Source organism: Oncorhynchus keta, chromosome 13 (assembly GCF_023373465.1).
Source record: "Oncorhynchus keta strain PuntledgeMale-10-30-2019 chromosome 13, Oket_V2, whole genome shotgun sequence".
NCBI lineage: Eukaryota > Metazoa > Chordata > Actinopteri > Salmoniformes > Salmonidae > Oncorhynchus > Oncorhynchus keta.
In genome coordinates this window covers 15,913,192-15,938,649 of record NC_068433.1, presented here as the reverse complement: position 1 = coordinate 15,938,649, position 25,458 = coordinate 15,913,192, and the positions used below count along the sequence as shown (strand labels likewise).

The window sequence follows — 25,458 nt, the reverse complement described above, 5'->3', positions numbered from 1 at the left end:
TTATTTAATCAATTTTAGAATAAGGCTGTAACGTAACAAAATGTGGAAAAAGTCAAGGGGTCTGGTGTACTTTCCGAAGGCACTGTCAGTGAAAGTGAGAGAACAAAAATTGCTGAATACAAAAATCTCTCTCTCTCTCTCTTTCTTGCTCCTGCTTCATTTTTTAATAAATTAATTTGTTGAAAACTGTTCAACTATTGTCTTTCTCTCTCTTTGAGTCAGCTACTCACCACATTTTATGCACTGCAATACTAGCTAGCTGTAGCTTATGCTTTCAGTACTAGATACATTCTCGGTGGACAACATGTCAGTTCATGCTGCAAGAGCTCTGATTGGTTGGAGGACGTCCTCCGTAAGTTGTTATAATTACTGTGTAAGTCTGTGGAAGGGGGTGAGCCTCCTAGTTTTTGTATCGAAGTCAATGTACTAGCTGTCCCACGGCTACACTATGGTACTACCCTACAGAGTGCTGTTGAGGCTACTGTAGAACTTCATAGCAAAACAGTGTGTTTTAATAAATTATTTGGTAACGTGATTGTATTTCGTATAGTGTAGCCACTGCAGTATGACCAGAAGAACCAACCAGGCACTGGATCACACGGTCACGGAATTGAACATTACACTCAGCAGAAAGTCAGGGAATGGGACTATTTCAATGTCAAGGCCCAGTCCATCTCCCTTAGTCTAGTTACACACTGAAAAACTCCAAGTTTACAAATCACAAGGCCCTCTCATCATCATAGGCTAAAACAAAACCACCGGTGGCGGCCGCTGATTGGCTAAGTACTCGGTGCAAAGCAGCATGACAGAAATATGATGCCAAGTTTTCAAACTACCATTAGTTTCTTTGAGAAGATACAGTATATAAAGTGATCTGTGCATTTGAACACAGTGTAAATACACCAATTTCAGTTTTGCACATCAAAACCGAATGCTGCACATGCTGCCTCAGTTTTGACCAGATTAGATTTAAAATGAGCAGCCAGCTCACAAACGAACGAGTACACCAGGGAGAACGCAACAAGCATGCAGATGCAATAAGTGAAAACATATTATCTAACTGGGGATAGCTAGCTTACATAATGTCACAAAGCATGATGTGCTAGTTCATTCTGAAATAACTTCACATTTACGAGTTAGTCAGAACTGAGTTTAGAAAGACTTGATATTGGCATGGGGACTATCTAGCAAGCTACCAGCTACATATAGATAGCTGCTTATCAAAGGTAGATAACTGTTAATTAATTCGACCCCCCCAAAAAAAAAGAATTTACCAAACTATTTCTCAATGTGTCTGAATTACAGTTGCTAGCTAATTAATTTGATCATGCTTTGTGATACACCCGGTTTTATGCTGTTTTAGTCCACACATGTCGCCCTTTCACCTATAGTAGAACCTGACGAACAACATGGGGGGAAGCAGTAAGCCACGTGCGGAAGTAAGGCGTCTGGCGCGAGAGACGTATTGGGAGGGAGTTCTGACTGAACGCACATTTGAGCGCCCCAGGATGTCCATTTACTTTGTGATGTTATAATTTATGCTAGCAGTTCCCCATCATAGCCAATAGCTGGCAAAACAATCCAAGCAATGTTCGCAAAGCCTATGCACCCATGGAGGCGGAGATGCTGCTGTTTGTTTTGAACAATATATTTTGTTAAATATATTATTAAAATATATATATATATATATTTATTTTGTTGAGAAAACATAAATCTAGTTTTTTTTTCGACGAATGACAAATGGGGCGTGGCCCTTAATGCCATAATAAGATCACCCTTGATTTTTTAAACACTGCATGAAACCCTTCAAGCTTTCTCTCTCTGTAGTGGGGCTATTTTTGGGAGACTAAGGGGGAAGAATCTAGGGCTAATTACAAGTGCAAGGTTTCAGTTTGGAAAGCCCATTTCTTGTGTAGCTGTGGGAGAGAAAGCAGGGCGAGGGCGTGTTGGGGTCTAATGTGGCCAACTCTGCACGCCTTCAAGGCTCTCCTCCGTCATAGTCAACAAGGCTGTGATGTCTGAATATTTTTCTTGAGTGGACCAGTTCGATCTTCCTCAATGTTCCTCAACTGATTTACTGCAAAGATGTTTTCAGCTCAACGTTGAACGTCACACATTGTACAGTAAGCCTGTTATGAAAGTTTGAGATGTCAGATGCTATCCAATCTATTCTCAATTAAGTTATCAATTTTTTACGCTTCCGCCACACTGACGTATCTGCATTCAGAGCGACACTAGCAATTGCTTAATGGAGCGAATGTCATGCCTCGGAAATACATTAGGTCATTGTACCTGTACGAAGGGTCAGGAGGGTTTAAATTGATATTACCCGTCTCTGGAACAAGACAGAAACACTCAGTTCTGACTGTTATATAGCCTGGGTTTGGTGTGTCTGACCCTGAGAGATGTACAGCATCAGGAATGAGAAAGGTAAACATCTCCAGTAAGAGGAATGCTAACACAGTAACACTCCCAGCTAACGTGTCATGGCTGCCCTAGTATGACCTGTCTAACAGTGACACAGATATATACACTACATGACCAAAATGATCTCATTCCAAAATCATGGGCATTAATATGGAGTTGCCCCCCCCCCCCCTTTGCTGCTATAACAGCCTCCACTCTTCTGGGAAGGCTTTCCACTAGATGTTGGAACATTGCTGCGGGGACTTGCTTCCATTCAGCCACAAGAGTATAAGTGAGGTCGGGCACTGATGATGGGCGATTAGGCCTGGCTCGCAGTCGGCATTCCAATTCATCCCAAAGTTGTTTGATGGGGTTGAGGTCAGTCAAGTTGTTCCACACCGGTCTCGACAAACCATTTCTGTATGGACCTTGCTTTCTGCACAGGAGCTTGCTGAAACAGGAAAGGGCCTTCCCCAAACTGTTACCACAAAGTTGAAAGCACAGAATTGTCTAGAATGTCATTGTATGCTGTAGCGTAAATATTTCCCTTCACTGGAGCTAAGAGGCCTAGCCAGAACCATGATAAACAACCTTAGACTATTATTCCTGCTCCACCAAACTTTACAGTTGGCACTATGCATTGGGGCAGGTAGCGTTCTCCTGGCATCTGCCAAACCCAGATTCGTCCGTCAGACTGCCAGATGGTAAAGCGTGATTCATCACTCCAGAGAACGCGTTTCCACTGCTCCAGAGTCCAATGGCGGCGAGCTTTACTGGTATTGCTCATGGTGATCTTAGGTTGCTCGGCCATCTGTGGCTGCTCGGTCATGGAAACCCATTTCATGAAGCTCCTGATGAACAGTTCTTGTGCTGGCGTTGCTTTCAGAGGCAGTTTGGAACTTGGTAGTGAATGTTGCAACTGACAGACTGTTTTTATGCATTTCAGCACTCAGCGGTCACGTTCTGTAACCTTGTGTTGCCTACCACTTCGCGTCTGAGCTGTAGTTGCTCCCAGACATTTCCACTTCACAATAACAGCACATACAGTTGACTGGGGTAGCTCTAGCAGGACAGACATTTGTCAAACTGACATTTGTTGAACTGGAAAGGTGGAATCTTGAAAGTCACTGAGCTCTCCAGTAAGGTCATTCTACTGCTATGGAGATTGGGTGGGTGTTCGATTTTATACACCTGTCAGCAACGGGTGTGACTGAAATACCCGAATACACTCATTTGAAGAGGTGTCCACATACTTTTGTATATGTAGCGTATAGACACACACTTGCACATACACACACGTGTTGGCGTACACACGGGCGTGCTCGCATACATGTACACACACACACACACACACACACACACACACACACACACACACACACACACACACACACACACACACACACACACACACACACACACACACACACACACACACACACACACACACACACACACACACACACAACAGCTCAGGTAGTCTACAACAACATACCAGTTTAACACATACCAGTTTAAGTCCAGACTGGAGCCGACCCCATCTGCTGCGGCTGTAAGGGCTAATTGGAGAGCCAATTCTTCTTAAAGAAGAATGACTGTGATTAGCACAGATCGGGGAGATTAGGAGATGAAACGCAGCAGGACAATGGTTGTTGTTCACATGCAAATCAGACTGACCTTAAATGACAGTTAAAGGTCTTTGTTTCTGGAATTGATTACACCAAAGGCTGAATGGTTGTGTACAGCTAATTGGTTCCAGTGGACTCCAGTTCCTTGTTTGACCTGATCATGGTCCTTCCTTGCTGCTCTTCAAGGCAAAGATATTTAGGCTGCGACATCGTGTATGCTTGTGAGAAGATCTTTGTAGTAGAATTATTCAAAACAAGTGGACATTTTATTGAATTTGCAAACAAATAGCCCCAGATAAGTGCTTTAGGCTACATCCAAACACCAGCAATGAATGATCACCCATTGAAGTCATGAAAAATGTATTAACACTGACTGTATGCAAGCCATGGTCAGATTTTTAGGAATAATCCTCTTAGTTTTAGCCTTGGTCTTACATGCCCACTTTGCCTTTAGGAAGTAGATGGCACATTTAGGGAGAGACTACTCTAATTGCGTTCAATTTGTTTACTATCCCTCACTGTCACCCAATCATCATTCATGAGCTCATCATCAGATCTGAGCTGATGGTACACAGTGTCTAGCAGACCTACAGGGACGTTGTGGCTAAACAGATTTCCCAGTGAAAACATTTTGAAGCACACAACACAATGCTGTCGCTCTGTCTGGGGGCGTATCTTCACTTGCTCACATGTTGCCAGAGGAGTCTCTATTCTCTCTCTTCTTCTCCTCTCTTTGTTGGGGAAGAAATGCATTTTCCATCTTATCAGTCAAAGGAAGTGGCTTCCAAACCCCTCTCTTGATGTTATTTTCAGAGGAATAGTTTTTAGTCTGCCATAAGAGAGCAGGCAGAGATTAGTTGTCTGCTTCAATTGGAGATTGCTTTGTTTAGAACTTCTGACGAGTGCTGCCGATGTCTTGTTGACATTGGAGTGTTCGCATAGGAATAGAGTATAGGGAGGAAAGGAAATATCTGACTTAATTGATTTGGTTGTTGGGAGTGTTGGCTCAGGGATTATTAAAGCTGCAATCATTAATGGTAAAGCTGTCACATCCGTTTGCGATATTACAACAACAAAAAGGTTTCTGCAAACCACAAAAACAGTTGTTTCCTCTTCGGACATCATTACACATGCGATGGAACAGCAGAATATGTACTGCACATTTTTTTACCACTTTGGGCGACGCTCCTCTCCTCTCGATTCGTCAACAAAACACTAAGAAGGGCCGTGGGGTGGTTAGTGGTGCTGTCTCCCCTGCTGCGGATTCCATCTTATGGAGTCTCATCATGGGAGGCCGTCATTTTGAGTATTAGAACCACTGGAACTCAATAGACAATGGTTGGAACAGGCTTAGGCATTTTGGAAAATGTCATTAAGCATAAAGTGTGGGAATATTCTGCAAGGCTTTCTTCTTTCAGCTCTCAGTCAGTAACCAAGAGTCGTAAGCATGACCATTGGATGAGGAACTGATCTAAAAAGATGCTGCACATTAAATAAAAACAAATGGATTGGTTATTTAGTAAATTTGTACACATGCTATATTAATAGTATATATGCCATTTAGCAGACGCTTTTATCCAAAGCTACTTACAGTCATGCGTGCATATATTTTATGTATGGGTTATCCTGGGAATTGAACCCATTATCCTGGCGTTCTCGCCCTTTGGCTATGCTAGATACCCAGCGGATTTCATCCCTGATAGCTAGTAATACTGTAGCTAGTGATCGCTAGTGATAGCAGAGAGGTAGAGGCGAAGCCAGAGGGCTGACTTTACTCCAAAATCTGTCTGTGCGAAAATAAGCATTAACCCGTCAAAAAGGAGATTTCTTTGTATGGAGGTCAATGAGAGAGTGTCGAATACGTAAAGCTTATTTGATCGAATAGAAGTTTCGTAATGTTTAGGTTTTTACAAATGTACTGATATAAGCGGATGCACGTGGCATCCCGGCAACTTTGAGAAAACAATGTTTTATCAGAGTTGTGCTTGTTATTCACTTCTGCCTTATCATTGGCTAGAATGTTACCCCCTTTTAAAGAAATGCATTCCCATAGTTACAACATTGAGTCCAGTCTCTTGTGGTGATAGTGATTCCTAAGCAAGGTCTATTTGAAACATCGCCATCTCCTGGTAGCAGATTCAGAGGCTTAAAGCCCACAAAAGCTTGAAAACCCCATAACATTTTTGCTGACAATTTTGAAAAAAAACTCAAACTGAACATAATTCATTATGTTTTTTGTTTGTTATTTTAGTTAGTTTTGCAGTCAAAGATAATAGATTCAGAATAGTTTTAGTTTTTCAAGCGGTTTAGTTAATTATTTTATTTCAGTTTCCGAAATAGTTTTTTTATGACTGTTTTGTCTTTGTTTTCATTTTCGTTTACCACACACACACACACACACACACACACACACACACACACACACACACACACACACACACACACACACACACACACACACACACACACACACACACACACACACACACACACACACACACACACACACACTTTCTCTCTCTTTGTCTCTGTCAGTCTCTCTCGCTCTCTTTTTTCTCTCTCTTTTGACACAGACCATGACTGAGAGGACATTCACATGATAAATATTAATAGACCATAATATACCATGTTCAAATGCACTAGGACATAAAACAATCCTCTGTGAAATCTTAACATGTTAAGGAATACTGCATGTGAAACCAGGCTTACACGGCACTTCCAGGCCATGATGAAATGATGGGAACTCTGTGTTAAGAGAGGAATGAAATGGAATAAGGCTTGTCCATCAGCTATGAAAAAACCTTGGAATGGGCCACCCATGTTTGGGAAAATAGAGTGGGTTCCAAAGCAATTTGCACACAGATCCCAGAGATTGCCAAATAACATCAGAACTGCGACTCAGTCCGACTCCAATGCCAAAGGTTTCTAAACGTATTTTCCTTCTCTTTTGTGGAAAGGAAAAACTGCTAGTAGAACCAGTCAAATAGTTGACAGGATTATTTTCATTAAATCATACATTGTTTTCTTTGTTATAGAAATGGTCGATTGCTTTTGTAGTTGGAGTTGATAGTTATGGTGGATCAAATTATAGCTGAACGGTGCAACCTGATGAGGATGAATGCTAAATCTTATTTGAAAATTCATCTGGTTTCAATGTATCGGTGACTCAAGCCCTCTCAAGGCAATGCATATAGAAAACTGTGTCTGGAAACAAAAGAATAGGAAAGCGGCCAATGTGGTTTGACATTTTTCGAGGAGGAGGGAGCAGGGGTTTGTGTTTTATTTCATCCGAATCCCTCACGCACTGTGGTTGCGGAGGCTGAATGTACTGTATTGCTCATGTGGGTTGCCACGGCAACAGTGAGCGCAGGAGTATAGGGGAACTGAGGTCCTCCGGTCCGGTACCTCTTCAAATTCCTCCGGCTCTCTCCGACTTGTACAGACATGGTGGCAGCATTTGGGTGGGGACCAGCGGTCAAAGCTTTCACTCCCGTGGGGACCCCCTCGTTGTTATTCCTACCAATGAGGTCCTCGCCGGTGACACTGTCATTCCTCCCCTGCTCAACATCCTCCTCCTGACCTGGCCTCGGTGCTAGCTGTCGGACTCAGAGCACTCTTTCCTCGCTTGATGCTGCCATGCAGCTGCTTCTCCTGTCAATGACACGGTCACCACATTCACTGTCAGTGTCAGGGACATTGTTGTTAGTCTCAATCTTGTCATGCTGCTCAACTTGTCTAAATAAATGTGTTAAAGGCCCATGTGACCAGGTTTTCCCTTCCTTTTCTCTTCGCATTTCAGACCCAGGTTTATACCTACGTTCCATTCTACCCAGAGCTCCGATTTTTAGCTAGCTAGCGAATCCATGACAATGGACGAATGCGCCAATGATATGCGAGGTAATATCTTATATAAATGCAGACATAAAAGGTAACATTTTACAGGACACCCAGCATCATAACATGTTATGACACGGTCATATCATAATATGTCATAACAGTTGACATAACTTGTTATAATAAGGTCATAAAATACTGTCATGACACATATTTAGATCTGTTGTGACATAAATTGTGTTATTTTATGGCTGGTTATGACACCTGCATAAGAGTGTCAAAACCCACAAAACCTACCATACAAGGCAAAACGTTCCATACACCAAAGCCTACGTGTCAACTGTATGTTTATGTTATCTATTTAAAAAAATGTTTTGACCATGTTAAATTATCATTGTAATTGCGCACATATTGATGTCAGACGTGCACCTACCATGCTGTAATCTGGGATTAATGCAGGAGCAGATTTCAGGAGCAGGACAAGACACCCTCTTTTTGACTGATGACTGACCCACCATGCTGGTGTTACAAGCACCATCCTCTACCAACTGAGCTACAGTTGGGTGGCTGTAGTCTGGGGTCTCTAAGTAAGCATTTCACTGTAAGGTCTACACCTGTTGTATTCGGCACATGTGACAAATACAATGTGATTTGATTTGATATAGGGAGATTTACGTGCATTACAACAACAACAAAGGATTTTAGAAACAAGCTTTCAAATGAAAGGAAACTTCTTTGCAGAGAAAAAAACGAATTTGAATAAATGTGGGTTTTGACACACTTATGTAGGTGTCATAACCAGCCATAAAATAACACAATATATGTCACAACAAGTGTAAATATATGGGTCATGACAGTGTTATGACCATATTATGACAGGTTATAACAAGTTATGTCGGTTTTTATGACATTATGACATGGTTATGACCTTGTCATGAAGTGTTATGACATCGGGTGTCAAGTAAAGTGTGACCATATCATTTTATTTTCTTTGTCACCATTTTTTTAATGATATGACAGACATTCTTGGGGGCTCCCCTTATTGGCTGCATTGAAGCTCCTCCCCTGGTGGGGAGTGTTCAGGTATGCGCTCAGACACATATCTGTCTGCCTGTTAACATACACCAGACTCCGAGAACAATGAGTCTCAAAAAGAGACTCTCCTTCAAGAAAGCCTGGTACTTCAACACCGTAAGTAAACTTCTGAGCACTTCGTAGGAGAGTTTCATTCTTTTGTCTTGTGGTGGTAAAGGACTCCTGTTTTTGTTAAAGCATCTGCTTTAGTAATTACTCTCTCTCTCTCGTTCTTTTTCTATCTTTTCCTCTCTCTCTTTCTCTATCCTCTCCTCCCACTCAAAACAGCTGTGTCGGGCGTTCTCTCTCACTAACATCAGTCTGGAGTGGGGAATCATATTCATTGTGGTAACGTTTGTTTTCACAGTTGTGCTGTGGGACAGAGGAGAACTGCTTCAACTTGCGTGAAGGTTGAAAAGGCATTTCTCTCTGTGTGATCAAGAAAGAGAATATCTCTTAACCCAAACCCTTCTAAACAAGTGAAGAAGTGGGATGTGATCTGCCATAGTTTTAACTTCTTCTACAACTCTGGTCTTTAAAATAATGTTTTTTAAATGTAGTTTTATTTATTTCACCGTTATTTAACCAGGTAGGCTAGTTGAGAAAAAGTTCTCATTTACAACTGCGACCTGGTCAAGATAAAGCATAGCAATTGGACACATACAACAACACAGAGTTACACATGGAATAAACAAAACATAGTCAATAATACGGCGGAACAAAAGAAAACAAAAAGTCTACATACAGTGAGTGCAAATGAGGTAAGATAAGGGTGTTAAGGCAATAAATAGGCCATGGTGGCGAAGTAATTACAATATAGCAATTTATAGACTGGAATGGTAGGTGTGCAGAAGATGCATGTGAAAGTAGAGATACTGGGGTGCAAAGGGGCAAGATAAATGAATAAATACTGTATGGGGATGAGGTAGGTAGATAGATGGGCTGTTAACAGATGGGCTATGTACAGGTGCAGTGATCTGTGAGCTGCTCTAACAGCTGGTGCTTAAAGCTGGTGAGGGAGATATGAGTCTCCAACTTCAGAGATTTTTCCAGTTCGTTACAGTCATTGGCAGCAGAGAACTGGAATGAAAGACGACCAAAGGAGGAATTGACTTTGGGGGTGACCAGTGAGATATACCTGCTGGAGCGCGTGCTATGAGTGAGTGCAGCTATGGTGACCAGTGAGCTGAGATAAGGCTGGGCTTTACCTAGCAGAGACTTGTAGATAACCTGTAGCCAGTTATCAGGCTCGTAATAGGGGTTGCAACAATTTCGGCAGATCATTTTAGAAAGAGAGGGTCCAGATTGTCTAGCCAGGCTGATTTGTAGGGGTCCAGATTTTTCAGCTTTTTCAGAACATCAGCTATCTGGATTTGGTTATAGGAAAAATGGTGGGGGATTTGGCGGGTTGCTGTGGAGGGTGCCGGGCAGTTGACCGGTGTAGGGGTATCCAGGTGGAAAGCATGGCCAGCCGTAGAGAAATGCTTCTTGAAATTCTCAATTATAGTGGATTTATGGGTGGTGACAGTGTTTCCTAGCCTCAGAGCAGTGGGCAGCTGGGTGGAGGTACTCTTATTCTCCATGGACTTTACAGTGTCCCAGAACTTTTTTGAGTTAGTACTACAGGATGCAAATTTCTGTTTGAAAAAGCTAGCCTTAGCTTTCCTAACTGCCTGTGTATATTTGTTCCTAACTTCCCAGAAAAGTTGCATATCACAGGGGCTATTCGATGCTAATGCAGAACGCCACAGGATGTTTTTGTGCTGGTCAAGGGCAGACAGGTCTGGAGTGAACCAAGGACTATATCTATTCCTAGTTCTACATTTTTTGAACGGGGCATGCTTATTTAAGATGGTGAGGAAGGCACTTTTGAAGAATAGCCAGGCATCATCTAATATACACCATTTAGCAGACGCTTTTATCCGAAGTGATTTACAGTCATGTGTGCATACATTTTTACATTCAGGTGGTCCTGGGACTCAAACCCACCACGCTGGCGTTATAAGCACCATGCTCTACCAACTGAGTTACAGCTGGGTGGCAGTGGCCTGTGATCTGAGCTACATCTCAGCTGAGCAACAGTTTGGTACCTGGGTCAGTGTTGAATGTGTGGCGGTTGTGTTTTATGGCGGTTTTGGAGCAGTGGCTTCTTCCTTGCTGAGCAGCCTTTCAGGTTATGTTGATATAGGACTTGTTTTACTGTGGATATAGATACTTTTGTACCTGTTTCTTCCAGCATCTTCAGAAGGTCCTTTGCTGTTGTTCTGGGATTGATTTGCACTTTTCGCACCAAAGTACGTTCATCTCTAGGAGACAGAACATGTCTCCTTCCTGATGACGGCTGCGTGGTCCCATGGTGTTTATACTTGCCTACTATGTTTGTACAGATGAACGCGGTACCTTCAGGCGTTTGGAAATTGCTCCCAAGGATGAATCAGACTTGTGGAGGTCTCCAATTTTTCTTCTGAGGTCTTGGCTGATTTCTCTTTATTTTCCCATGATGTCAAGCAAAGTGGCACTGAGTATGAAGGTAAGCCTAGAAATAGATCCACAGGTACACCTCCAATTGACTCAAATGATGTCAATTAACTTATCAGAAGCTTCTAAAGCCATGACATAATTTTCTGGAATTTTCCAAGCTGTTTAAAGCCAAAATCAACTTAGTGTATGTAAACTTCTGACCCACTGGAATTGTGATACATTGAATTATAAGTGAAACAGTCTGTAAACGATTGTTGAAAAAATTACTTGTGTCATGCACAAAGTAGATGTCCTAACCGACTTGCCAAAACTATAGTTTGTTAACAAGAAATTTGTGGAGTGGTTGAAAAATGAGTTTTAATGACTCCAACCTAAGTGTATGTAAACTTCCGACTTCAACTGTATGTTCATTACACATGGCTGTCATACGCTTGTCTTGATTTGGATGCCAAGCCATTATCAGATTGGATGCTTTTGCTTCATTCATCTCAATCAACTTACATATTAGCTATACAATTAGCCACAACAACTTGGGATTAAAAACTACAATTTTATACGTACAGAGGGATCTGTTAGCAGAAAAAGCATTTTATTAAATAAAAGTTAACAAATAAATGTGCTTTACAGTACCTTTTCTGTTGTTGCAGTTTTATAGCTACATTCCTGCAGTTCTACACATTTTGCCATGGGGTGGTGAGAAATTTCTGCAGTTTTAAAATATAATTTCCTGTAATTTGACACATTTTGCCATGATGTATGCCATGTTAATATGATATCTGAGTGAGATGACTAACAAAATCAATGTGGGCCCCCCTGGAGGTAAGGGCCATGATTAGATGTCCAGACGAACTAGACAAATTTACCAGCTGATGAACAACAAAAAAAAGTTTCAAAATTGCACCTTTTATTTTAACCCTCAACAGTAAATTGAGACTCCGACTGAGTTCCTAATTATTTATTTTATTTTTTACAAATTACAGAGGTCCTGACCTCAGAGTCCTCATATATAGCTACGGCCCTGCTGCCTAGTGCCACCCATGGATAGAGCCAGTCCCTGGAGGTGTGAACATGAGGATGAGAGCAGAGCAGTTGAGACAACAGAGGTGGGCAGCCATCACTGGATCTCTTCACAGGGGTGTACTGCTGTGGAAGAAATACTGAGCTGGAAAACACACAGAGGTGTGTGTGTGTGTAGTTCTAGCAACCACTGTGGGCAGTCACCACACACACACACACACACACACACACACACACACACACACACACACACACACACACACACACACACACACACACACACACACACACACACACACACACACACACACACACACACACACACACACACACACAGAGACACAGGCACGCACACACTCTGTTTCGTGAATCAACAGTGTGACAACTTTCGTAGGTGTGGCGAGATAAATCAAAGGAGTGTTGAATCTGCTATTTTTTTATGGATTATGTGTCGTAAAGTGTAGCCTACATATGTGAAAGGCAACCTGACATGATCTGACATGTATAATTATCGTTCATCAGAAATGCTTCTCATATGACACATAGTGATTTAGGAGGGAAGGTACTTTGTTGGCTATGATCCGCGATGTGTCATGATGAGATGTGCTGTATTATGCTCTCCTATGAGGCAACATGAATGAAAGATTGGTTGGTAAGTCCATCATCCTAAAGAACAGGATATGGCTGACATCTCAACTGTTTTTCCCATCAATGTAACACAACACAAGGCCTTGAAATGTCATTCTACTCTAGTGACTGATTTTGTGTTGATATTTGAGTCATTTAGCAGACACTCTTATCCAGAGCGACTTACAGGAACAATGAGGGTTAAGTGCCTTGCTCAAGGGCACAATGGCATATTTTTTACCTAGTCGGCTTGGGGATTCGAACCAGCAACTTTTCAGTTACTGGCCCAATGAACTTAACCTCTATGCTTCCCATCACTCACCTGTATATCTGGGTCGTTCTACGAAAATTGTGGCATTTTGACCAGCTATTTTATTTTTATGTTTAAAAAAGTAATAATACTTAGTCAGATAATAGTAAACCCCTTAAAAATGTTAATTAACAACATGCCTGCTTAATGTATTTTGCTATTTTACAACATATACAAAAAAAACTGTAGCCTTTTTATTACTGGTATTGTCACGACTTCGTCGAGGTTGGCTCTCCTGCCCGTTCAGGCGGTGCTCGGCGGTCGTCGTCACCGTCCTACTAGCCACTACCGATCCCTTTTCGTGTATCTGTTGGTTTTGTCTGATTGTTTTCACCTGTGTGTTGTTTAGTTAATTAGTGTCTGTATATAATGTAGGTTGTCCCGCCCTTGTTTTGTGCGGTATTGTTTATTTTGTCATTCGTTTCGTCTGTCAGTGTTTTTGTGTTTATTATTCTCCGGTTAGTCTGTTATCCTGTTTTGGATAATTTCACCCTGTTTGTATTTTGGGTTGACCGTGTTTATTTTGTTCACCGGAGAATAAACTTATTATCGCTATTTGCTCTCTGCGCCTGATTCCACCCACCTTGATTAGACGTGACAGGTATTACCCATATTTGGATGAAAATTCAGGCTTTCCAGAATATAATTTGACTATTTAATTTGAATATATAATCAAAGACAGAAAAGTTTCATGATAATGAAAAAATGGCGGCCATAGTAGCTCAAACCACAATTATTTTGATCAAATTCCCTTTTCCCTTTACTGTAAACTGTGGAACACCGGTGACACATCTTAAGGCTTCACATGAAAACAGCCCCACCTCAGAAGAACCTTTGACCCAGTAAGAGGCTGGCAAGCATGTTGCATGTTTTTATTATGGTGGTTTTTATAATATGGTATCACGAAGCACATGAAATTGAGAGGTATTCCCTGTAAATTATTTATAATATTTAGTTAATATTTTAGTTTAGTAATCCACTAAATAACTATAATACTTTCCTTTGTATTATGACATTTAAAGTGTGTAAACAAATTATGTATTTTCAACTCTAAATGTCACTTAACCATGACTCTTGACCCGAGGGACAAGCTATGATATATAAAGCATTTTTTTTGCAATAGAACTGACCTACATATGTTTTATTAACACAAAAACACTTCAATTAAAACAAAAACATATATTTTGTGTTATTATCTGACGTTTTTAATGTGTTTTTCCTCGTGGTTAATGCGGCGGACTGGAAAGCAACCACTTTCGTAGAATGACCCAATTGCATGGTTTCAGTAGGGACTTTTTACGAGTTATAAACTAACCAAGACGTGTGTCATATCACAGATGATGGCTGTCTGTAGTTTAGAATAAAATGTGGTTACTGGCGACTACTCTGTATTTAAAGGTGGTGCTTTTAGTACTTTTAACTGAGAGATCTACTGAAGCAACAGTTGAGTGGGTGAATTCTCCACCCCCCACCCCCCTCTCTGTTTTCTATTGAACCCTCATCTTCTCTCCCTTTGACTCCTGGCTGTATATGTTCTAGCCACCACACAAGAGGTGGCTTTTAGGACCCATCTGTATACGGTTGGTTCAGCAGCCTTGTGGTTTTTGAGTGAAGACTAGATGTTGTGGTTCTTGGGACTGCCCTTTGTTTCGCCTCTGTGAGAGAGGGAAAACCCTGCAGGGATTAAATATGGTCACTGTCACTCCCAAAATGGAATGGACCACAGTGGGTGCACATGACTGTGATCCCTAACCCTCAGGTGGTTCAACATTATTTACCACTGACTGACTCTGAGACTGAGTCAGTCAGTGGGCGGGTTCAAAATGTGTCTGGTCATATTCCTCAAGTCATTGATCAATGAAGGATGTTATTTTAGATGCATAAATTGCTTCTCCCAGCTGTGACCAATAGTAGGTCCACAAAGATATTTAAATTATCTCTTGTTATGCAATCTTTTGTCATTAAGCTTTGCTAATTTTGCATAGCAATACTTTCCTGTCCCCGAAATGATCAAATCAAATCAAAGTTTATTTGTCACGTGCACCGAATACAACAGGTGTAGTAGACCTTACAGTGAAATGCTTTACTTACAGGCCCTAACCAACAGTGCATTTTTTAAGTAAAAAATACGTATTAGGTAAACAATAGATAAGTAAACATTTTTTTTTTTACTGTAAAATGACAGTGAAAATAACAGTATCGAGGCTATACTGAAGACCAGTTTTGATAGCCTTTAGCCGCACCCTCATACGACTCCTCCTCTGTTCCGCGGGTGATGTGGAGGTAAACCCAGGCCCTGCATGTCCCCAGGCACCCTCATTTGTTGACTTCTGTGATCGAAAAAGCCTTGGTTTCATGCATGTCAACATCAGAAGCCTCCTCCCTAAGTTTGTTTTACTCACTGCTTCAGCACACTCTGCTAACCCTGATGTCCTTGCCGTGTCTGAATCCTGGCTCAGGAAGGCCACCAAAAATTCTGAGATTTCCATACCCAACTATAACATTTTCCGTCAAGATAGAACTGCCAAAGGGGGAGGAGTTGCAGTCTACTGCAGAGATGTCATACTTTCCAGGTCTATACCCAAACAGTTCGAACTACTAATTTTGAAAATTACTCTCTCCAGAAATAAGTCTCTCACTGTTGCCGCCTGCTACCGACCCCCCTCAGCTCCCAGCTGTGTGCTGGACACCATTTGTGAATTGATCGCCCCCCATCGAGCTTCAGAGTTTGTTCTGTTAGGTGACCTAAACTGGGATATGCTTAAGACCCCGGCAGTCCTACAATCTAAGCTAGATGCCCTCAATCTCACACAAATCATCATGGAACCCACCAGGTACAACCCTAAATCTGTAAACAAGGGCACCCTCATAGACGTCATCCTGACCAACTTGCCCTCCAAATACACCTCCGCTGTCTTCAACCAGGATCTCAGTGATCACTGCCTCATTGCCTGTATCCGCTACGGAGCCGCAGTCAAACGACCACCCCTCATCACTGTCAAACACTCCCCAAAACACTTCTGTGAGCAGGCCTTCATGCTCCGTTCAAAAAATGCAGAACTAAGAACTTGGTTCACTCCAGACCTGACTGCCCTCGACCAGCACAAAAACATCCTGTGGCAGACTGCAATAGCATCGAATAGTCCCCGCGATATGCAACTGTTCAGGGAAGTCAGGAACCAATACACGCAGTCAGTCAGGAACGCTAAGGCCAGCTTCTTCAGGCAGAAATTTGCATGCTGTAGCTCCAACTCCAAAAAGTTCTGGGACACTGTGAAGTCCATGGAGAAAAAGAGAACCTCCTCCCAGCTGCCCAATGCACTGAGGCTAGGTAACACGGTCACCACCGATAAATCCATGATTATCGAAAACTTCAACAAGCATTTCTCAACGGCTGGCCATGCATTCCGCCTGGCTACTCCAACCTCGGCCAACAGCTCCACCCCCCCCGCAGCTACTCGCCCAAGCCTCTCCAGGTTCTCCTTTACTCAAATCCAGATACCAGATGTTCTGAAAGAGCTGCAAAACCTGGACCCGTACAAATCAGCTGGGCTTGACAATCTGGACCCTCTCTTTCTAAAACTATCCGCCGCCATTGTCGCAACCCCTATTACCAGCCTGTTCAACCTCTCTTTCATATCGCCTGAGATCCCCAAGGATTGGAAAGCTGCCACAGTCATCCCCCTCTTCAAAGGGGGAGACACCCTGGACCCAAACTGTTACAGACCTATATCCATCCTGCCCTGCCTTTCTAAGGTCTTCGAAAGCCAAGTCAACAAACAGGTCACTGACCATCTCGAATCCCACTGTACCTTCTCCGCTGTGCAATCTGGTTTCCGAGCCGGTCACGGGTGCACCTCAGCCACGCTCAATAGCATTTTCGCGTGGTGTTCCTTTTGTCCAAGTGGGAGATGGCAGTGTGGAGTGCAATAGAGATTGCATCATCTGTGGATCTGTTTGAGCGGTATGCAAATTAAAGTGGGTCTAGGGATTCCCGGATAATGATGTTAATGTGAGCCATAACCAGCCTTTCAGTGCACTTCATGGCTACAGACGTGAGTGCTACGGGTCCGTAATCATTTAGGCAGGTTACATTAGTGTTCTTGGGCACAGGGGCTATGGTGGTCTGCTTGAAGCATGTTGGTATTACAGACTCAATCAGGGACATGTCAGTGAAGACACCTGCCAGTTGGTCAGCACTTGCTTTGATCACACATCCTAGCGACCTTGTGAATGTTGACCTGTTTAAAGGTCTTACCCACGTTGGCTACGGAGAGCATGATCACACAGTAGTTTGGAACAGCTGATGCTCTCATGCAAGCCTCAGTGTTGCTTGCTTCAAAACGAGCATAGAAGTGATTTAGCTCGTCTGGTAGGCTTGTGTCACTGGGCAGCTCGCGGCTGTGCTTCCCTTTGTAGTCTGTAATAGTTTGCAGGCTCTGCCACATCCAATGTGCGTCTGAGCCGGTGTAGTACGATTCAATCTTAGTCCTGTATTGGCGGGTTGCCTGTTTGATGGTTCGTCGGAGGGCATAGCAGGATTTCTTATAAGCTTCCAGGTTAGAGTCCTGCACCTTGAAACTGGCAGCTCTACCCTTTAGCTCAGTGCAAATGTTGCCTGTAATCCATGGCTTCTGGTTTTGGTATGTACGTACAGTTACTGTGGGGATGACATCCTCAATGCACTTCTTGTTAAAGCCTGTGACTGATGAGGTGTACTCCTCAATGCCATCGGAAGAATCCCGTAACATTTTCCAGTCTGTGCTAGCAAAACAGTCCTGTAGTTTAGCATCTGCTTCATCTGACCACTTTTTTTATAGACCGAGTCAGTGGTGCTTCCTGCTTTAATTTTTTGCTTGTATGCAGGAATCAGGAGGATAGAATTATGATCAGATTTTCCAAATGGAGGGCGAGGGAGAGCTTTGTCTTTGTGTGTGGAGTAAAGGTGATATAGATTTTTTCCCCTCTGGTTGCGCATTTAACATGAAAATATAAATTAGGTAAAACTGATTTAAGTTTCCCTGCATTAAAGTCCCCGGCCAACAAAGGATATCAAGGACCTGGAAATATTCTGTATGGAGGAATGGTCAAAGATCCCTCCCAATGTGTTCTCCAATCAAATGTTTACATTTGAGAAAAAGGCTGCATAGTTATCCCTTTTAGATATATTTTGAAATGACTTGTTAAACAAAATCTCTTTCACTGAGTAATTGTATTATTATGAAATATTGAATTTCTCAATTGTTTTGAGCGTACAATACAGCTCAGTATTTGTATAATTTATTATAGTATTAGAGTATTTTTTGCCCATCTTTACCAAGGGTGCCAATCATTTTGGAGGTGACTGTATCTACCAGCATGTTCACACTGGCTTCTCATAACCTCGTAGGGAATCAGTCTCTCTTTCTAAATGAATCCTCCAACACACTGATTAATAGTGTGTTCTTGGACAAAGCTGAACGATGCTCTACTAATTTCTTCTGCTGCATTTGAAAATATTTGCCTTTCAGCTGTAAACCTTTATTTTAGCCTTACTAAACCAATCTTAATAGATATCCCTGGTTTTCTGCCATTCTCTCACCAGCAATGTCTTCAAATTGTTTGCTAAGTAAACATTTGTAGCTGCTGCATAAAATCAACCTATTCTTGTGAAGAGAAGAGACCATTTCACTAATAAATATGCCAGTAATGAAATTCCACGAGGGTGTATTCATTACGGAAACCGTTTACTGTTTAAGAACCAGACGGAAACAAACAGGGAGGGACCTACTTGAATTTGTCCAATAGAAACTCTTGCTTGCATTTTCCGTTTGGAGTAAACAGACAAAACGTTTTGTAACAGAATCAGCATAATGGTCACACCTGGGCTTTGTGATTATTATTTTTTTCTCTTTCCAAAGATGCTTGTCAGAATTGCTGATCACTCTATGGCCTATAGTCTTGTATAGACTTTCATTGCCCACTCAGCCCCTGAATTATCATGTGAAAGTGGCCTATTATAGTGCAAGCAACGACCCCTTAAGTGGCTCCTCATGATGACACCAGTGAGAGGGAACATGCCACTTGGCTCTTGTCTGTGTGTGTGTGTGTGTGTGTGTGTGTGTGTGTGTGTGTGTGTGTGTGTGTGTGTGTGTGTGTGTGTGTGTGTGTGTGTGTGTGTGTGTGTGTGTGTGTGTGTGTGTGTGTGTGTGTGTGTGTGTGTGTGTGTGTGTGTGTGTGTGTGTGTGTGTGTGAGAGAGAGAGTGTGTGCATCTCCAAACATGTTCATGTGCCCCGAGTGTGTTTTTGTGTGTCCAAAGCATGTTGAGTCATAGGTAGTGAGTGTGTGTGTGGTGAGAAGTGGGACCCATTCTTGAGGTGTGAACAGCTGTGTGTGTGTGTGGCAGCGGCCCTGGGCTGGATCCACCCACATTAATAGACACACACACACACACACACACACACACACACACACACACACACACACACACACACACACACACACACACACACACACACACACACACACTGATAGAGACATTCTGTGCTCAGGCTCCAGTGGTTCCTTGCCTCGGAGCAGGAGGAGGTCATGACGGCATCTTCTCACTCATGTCTCTTTTTGTTGTCTTTCAGTCGGCTGCTTCCTCAGAAGGTGGTGAGTACATTTCTCTTTTCATTACACTTGTTCTTACATTCACTTTATCTGTGATGACAGAACACAGCACATGTTTTTGCTTCCTGCACCTAGGCTAAGTAATAAGCTTTAAGTTGAGTTCAACAAAAGTGTTCCAAAACAAGCATGGGCCAAATGGGGCGTTTTGTCCCTCCATGGACCTTTTTGTTGAACAATAAAAGTCACTTTTTGTGTGCCTTTTTCTTGAAAGCGGCTTTCTCCGTTTCCTGTGTTTGCTTTTTATTGTGTGTTTATTAAGCTCTCCACAACACGCAACTCTGAGGTTATTGAATTAAACAGGCTCACAGAATATGATGTCAACCTATTTATTTACGACCTCAACAAAAGGCTCTTGTGCAGGGGTTTTACGACAGGGTTTCCCAACTCCTCGAGTATTCCAACCAGCACAAGTTTTTGTTGTGTCCCCAGACAAACTCACCTGATTCCACTTATTGAGGACTCGATGATTAGTTGAATCAGGTGGGCTTGTCTGGGGCTCCAACAAAAAATGTGTGAAGTTCGGGACACTGGAGGACTGGTGTTGGGAAACACTGTTTTAGGATAGGGTTTGGGATTGTGTGTTTGCTGTTGGTTTACCCTTTCACAGACGTTTAATAATGTTTGCTGAACGCCATGTTCGATGGCGCTGTGGTTTTGGAGGAGCTGCTTAGCTCTTTCAAATAGCATGTGGCGAAGAAACTCTATGCTATTTATCCAGAAAACCATCCCATTATAAAGCAACACAGGCCCCATATTTGCTCTCTGCTGGAAAACTCAAGATTCCAAACCAAATACCAAATATCGTGTCAACTCCAAACCAAATATCACGTCACTGAGGTCAATTGGCAGAGTTTTGAAATTAAATTATAAACAAATGTCTGGGACAAATTGATTTGTGTAATAGAAAATGGAATACATATCTTGCGTCTTTTAATGGGAGATGTGAGGGCTTGTAAAAACCAGCTTGTTTTATGCCTTTACAACTCTGCTGACACCTACTGATTCAGCTGGGCGAGTTGGCTAACAAAAGCATGAGCGTCTATAGTTAGACTGTATCCCGAGGCATTACTCACAACATTGTAAGGTAGTCAGTCACGAACAGTCATGATTCAGTGTCCAAGTTGTCATGTAATATTTGCAATAGCATTTAGAGGCTACTTGTAATTATTATTTGTCCTGTGCTTGTGCATGTTTATCAGTGATCAGATACCCTGGTGCTGGAGGCTATGGATTCATCTGTGTAGTGTTTTCAGAAAGCTCCCAACAGAGGCTTAAAATTCCTCAATTCCTCAATTCCGTAAGCAGATCGTGAACACTTCTCTTGCCTGACATTGACCATTCAAGAGCATTTTGGTAACAGACCTTACTGTCTTCCTTTTTGTGTTTTTGATATTTTGCTTTCTGGTTGGTGGGGCTTTGAAATGGGCATCTGCCGCCATGATAGCAGGCACTAACTGAGTCATTGGAAGTACTTGTTAAAATAGGCTTCTTTCTCTAGATTCCACAGTTCCCAAGCTATTCCCTTCTTTTGAGTGGTTTTGGACTAATAGCATTTTCTTCCCTCTCTTTGAACTAGCTTAGAATTGAGTCCCTGAATTAACTTTTCTCTGCTGTAGACTATAGTGCAGCTTTAAGGCTGTTGTTGTCAGAACAGTTCTGGTCCCTACCCCCGTTGTCCCCTAACCACTTTCCCTACCATTTTCCTCTCTCTCCAGACCATGGTGGTGGTGTGCAGCTCCAGGGCTGCTGCAGCCAGAGCAGTCTGAACAGCAATGGCAGTCTGCCCGGCGCCGGCAGCCACAGGAGGCTGTCAGAGCGCCGGGTGGCCAGCTGGGCCGCCTGCTTCGAGCGCCTGCTCCAGGACCCCATTGGCGTCCGCTACTTCTCAGTATGTACTGTAAAGAACTCTGGGAAATTGAGTTTTATTTTAGTTCACTGTTAGTTTAGTTATGTGATCTGAAACCCAACAAACTCAACAGTCCATTATCTTCCTCATTCTCTATTCTGTTAGATGAAATCTATACTCGTCTTCCTCAGACGTCCCAAATTATGTTTTAGTTTGCATGTTACGTGATGTTACAGTTCTATCTCATTCTCCATTCTGTATGATGAAATCAATGTGAAGTTACCTCAGACATACAGGGGTATTCAACTCTTACCCTACGAGGTCCAGTGCCTGCTGGTTTTTTGTTCTACCTGATAATTCATTTCCGTCACCTGGTGTCCCAGGTCTAAATCGGTTCCTGATTAGAGGGCAACAATGAAAAAGCGTAGTGGAACTGACTTCGAGGTCCAGAGTTGAGTTTGAAGGCGTTACACCATTCTCTTCTTGTGGAATAGAAGCAATAGTCAACTATATAGTGTTAGGTTCTAATTATCAGAGTAAGAACTCGACGGACACTATGAAAGCTTAAACTAAGTTTATTCTTCCCAAAGGATCGAACAGCTGAACCGACAAAGACATGTTTACAAAAGTGGTGGTATATGTACCCCACTTTGGATGGAGTCTCTTCCTTCTTGCTAAACATTGTATCTTTATTGCTAGGCAGGATACTAAGTGATACAGGCAATAAACTTTTCCTTCTCCCTTAACGTGACCTGACCTGACCTAAACCCCCTTCATCACTAATCCATGACTCTCTCACCTGATCAATGCCTGCCACATATGATCGTTTTCCCTACACTCAGTACATTCCAAGCTTAATTGCACCCACCTTCCTCCTACAGATAACCATCCACTTCTGGTGTAGACCATCTAAACCATAGCACTCAATATTTCAATAGGATACCTGATAATTAACCCTATTTCAAGTTTAGGCGTTAGAACCCAGAATCCATCAATAGCCAATCAACACTGGACCCGGACACTCCAGGCTTACTGCAGGTATGATAAAGCTGTTGTTTGTGTCTCCACAGGAATTCCTCAAGAAGGAATTCAGTGAGGAGAATATCTTGTTCTGGCAGGGCTGCGAATACTTCAGTCATATACCTGCAACGGACAAAAAGCAGGTAAGGTTCTTCCTTGTACACATCACCAAGACCAAACCATACTTTCTTATCTTGTCCATAGGCTTTGGATGTCATGGATTAATTAAAAAAGAGCCCTCAATATACTGGACATGTCTGTGTGTCTCGATAGACAATTCCTTGGTGCCTTTAGAAGTGCTGGTTGTGCAGCACCTTGTGTGGCTGAGTGAGGATCTGTGTGTAAAACACCAGAATCAGTCCCCTTCATAACAATGGACTAAGTTATGTCATAGTTGTGTGTGTGTTTTTAAAACATATTCCTCTCCTCTCCAGCTATCCCAGAGGGCAGGGGAGATCTACAACAGCTTCCTGTCCAGTAAAGCCACCACGCCGGTCAACATCGACAGTCAGGCCCAACTGGCCGACGACGTCCTCACCTCCCCATGTCCAAACATGTTCAAGGCTCAGCAATTACAAGTGAGAGGACCAACTGCCTACTACTCTATGTTATGTTGTTGAATAAATAATAATATACTTTATTGTCAACCCTCCCTTATACACACACACATAAGGCTGGGAGCAGCACAGTGTCAACTGCCGGGGCAGCACTGCTGGAACAATTTGTATTATTCAGTGTCATCTGCCTGTTTCCAAAATGGCTATTGTGCTTTACCAAGGTCAAACACAAACTGGCACACACCCCCACAAACTCACAGGCCTGTACAACGTCAGTGTAGATCTGTCCAATGTTGTTACAAACATGACTTAATCATAGCTATTACCACATATGTCATAACACATGTCATAACTGATTGTGACCCTTTGTAACACCAGTCCCTTTTCTTTCCCCATTTTGTCTGTAGATCTTCAACCTGATGAAGTTTGACAGCTACTCCAGGTTCCTCAAGTCTGGCCTGTATCAGGAGTGCATGCTGGCCGAGGTGGAGGGACGACCTTTACCTGACCCCTACCAGATCCCTTGTAGCCCCGCCCCCTCCAAGCACAGCGCCAGCTCCTCCCTCTCCCTCTCCACGCCCATTAAGGTATCGCCTTGTACTAAAGTAACCTTAACAGCCAAAATAGTATCTGCTATTGTCTTAGAAACCATCGCAGATGTTTGTGTCATTCGCCTGTGGGATGCACATTTTGTGTTGTAGCCAGTATAGGTGTTTGTTAACCTTCAAAACATCAGGGTCATATTCACTAGATACCAAATGGAAGAAAACAGACCAAAGGGGACTACCTGAACTTGTCCAATAAGAAACAAATCTTCCATTGCAATTTCCTTTGTTTCCCTAAATGTTTTCAATAGCAAAACGGTTTGCTACGTTGTGCACTAATGTATACAACCCAGGTGTTAGACATGTTGTTTGACCTAGTTGTTTTTTTGACCAATAGGAGGCAAGGAAGCAGAGGTCAGGAAGGTCACTTAATGAGGACCCCGGAGACGAGCATGATGAGCATAAGAAACGGAGCACCTTCTTTTCTTGGTCCCGGAACCGGAGCTTCGGAAAGGGACCCAAGAAAAAGGACATTGGAGAAATCAACCTCGGTCAGCAATTCTCAGTCATAGAATGTCACAAGGAGTTAATCTTATGTATTCAATTCAAATAATGTTTTTTTCCTGTGAGGGAACTTCTTGTGTATGGTTTCAATATTGACATGAAGCTTTCTGGCATGCATTATGTTCTTTGGTCAGGCAATACACAGCACAGCACTGCATGCTATAAATTCGTTATGATGAAAGGTGAACTCCTGAAGCAGCATTTCAAATGGTGTTTTGAGCTTCATCTGATTTATGTCATTGGCAATGTTACACAAATGTTTTCCCTTGATAGTAGCTTGTCTTTTATATGTAGTTGTGTTGATGCTTGTCTTTTATATGTAGCTGTGTTGTGATGATGCATGGATAGTAGCTTGTCTTTTATGTGTAGCTGTGTTGTGATGATGCATGGATAGTAGCTTGTCTTTTATGTGTAGCTGTGTTGTGATGATGCATGGATAGTAGCTTGTCTTATGTGTAGCTGTGTTGTGATGATGCATGGATAGTAGCTTGTCTTTTATGTGTAGCTGTGTTGTGATGATGCATGGATAGTAGCTTGTCTTATGTGTAGCTGTGTTGTGATGATGCATGGATAGTAGCTTGTCTTTTATAGCTGTGTTGTGATGCATGGATAGTAGCTTGTCTTGTGTGTAGCTGTGTTGTGATGATGCATGGATAGTAGCTTGTCTTTTATGTGTAGCTGTGTTGTGATGATGCATGGATAGTAGCTTGTCTTATGTGTAGCTGTGTTGTGATGATGCATGGATAGTAGCTTGTCTTTTATGTGTAGCTGTGTTGTGATGATGCATGGATAGTAGCTTGTCTTTTATGTGTAGCTGTGTTGTGATGATGCATGGATAGTAGCTTGTCTTTTATGTGTAGCTGTGTTGTGATGATGCATGGATAGTAGCTTGTCTTA

General features: G+C 42.4%; 1 protein-coding gene across 1 annotated transcript in view; it reads left to right on the top strand.

Moving 5' to 3' along the window:
- LOC118391935 (regulator of G-protein signaling 12-like) overlaps window positions 1-25,458 on the top strand; it is a 71,956-nt gene that overhangs the window by 25,060 nt on the left and 21,438 nt on the right. The window contains exons 4-9 of the mRNA XM_035783446.1: window positions 19,990-20,011; window positions 21,745-21,917; window positions 22,946-23,038; window positions 23,330-23,473; window positions 23,860-24,039; window positions 24,395-24,548. Coding sequence (XP_035639339.1) covers window positions 19,990-20,011; window positions 21,745-21,917; window positions 22,946-23,038; window positions 23,330-23,473; window positions 23,860-24,039; window positions 24,395-24,548 — 766 coding nt within the window. The remainder of the gene's footprint in view (window positions 1-19,989; window positions 20,012-21,744; window positions 21,918-22,945; window positions 23,039-23,329; window positions 23,474-23,859; window positions 24,040-24,394; window positions 24,549-25,458) is intronic.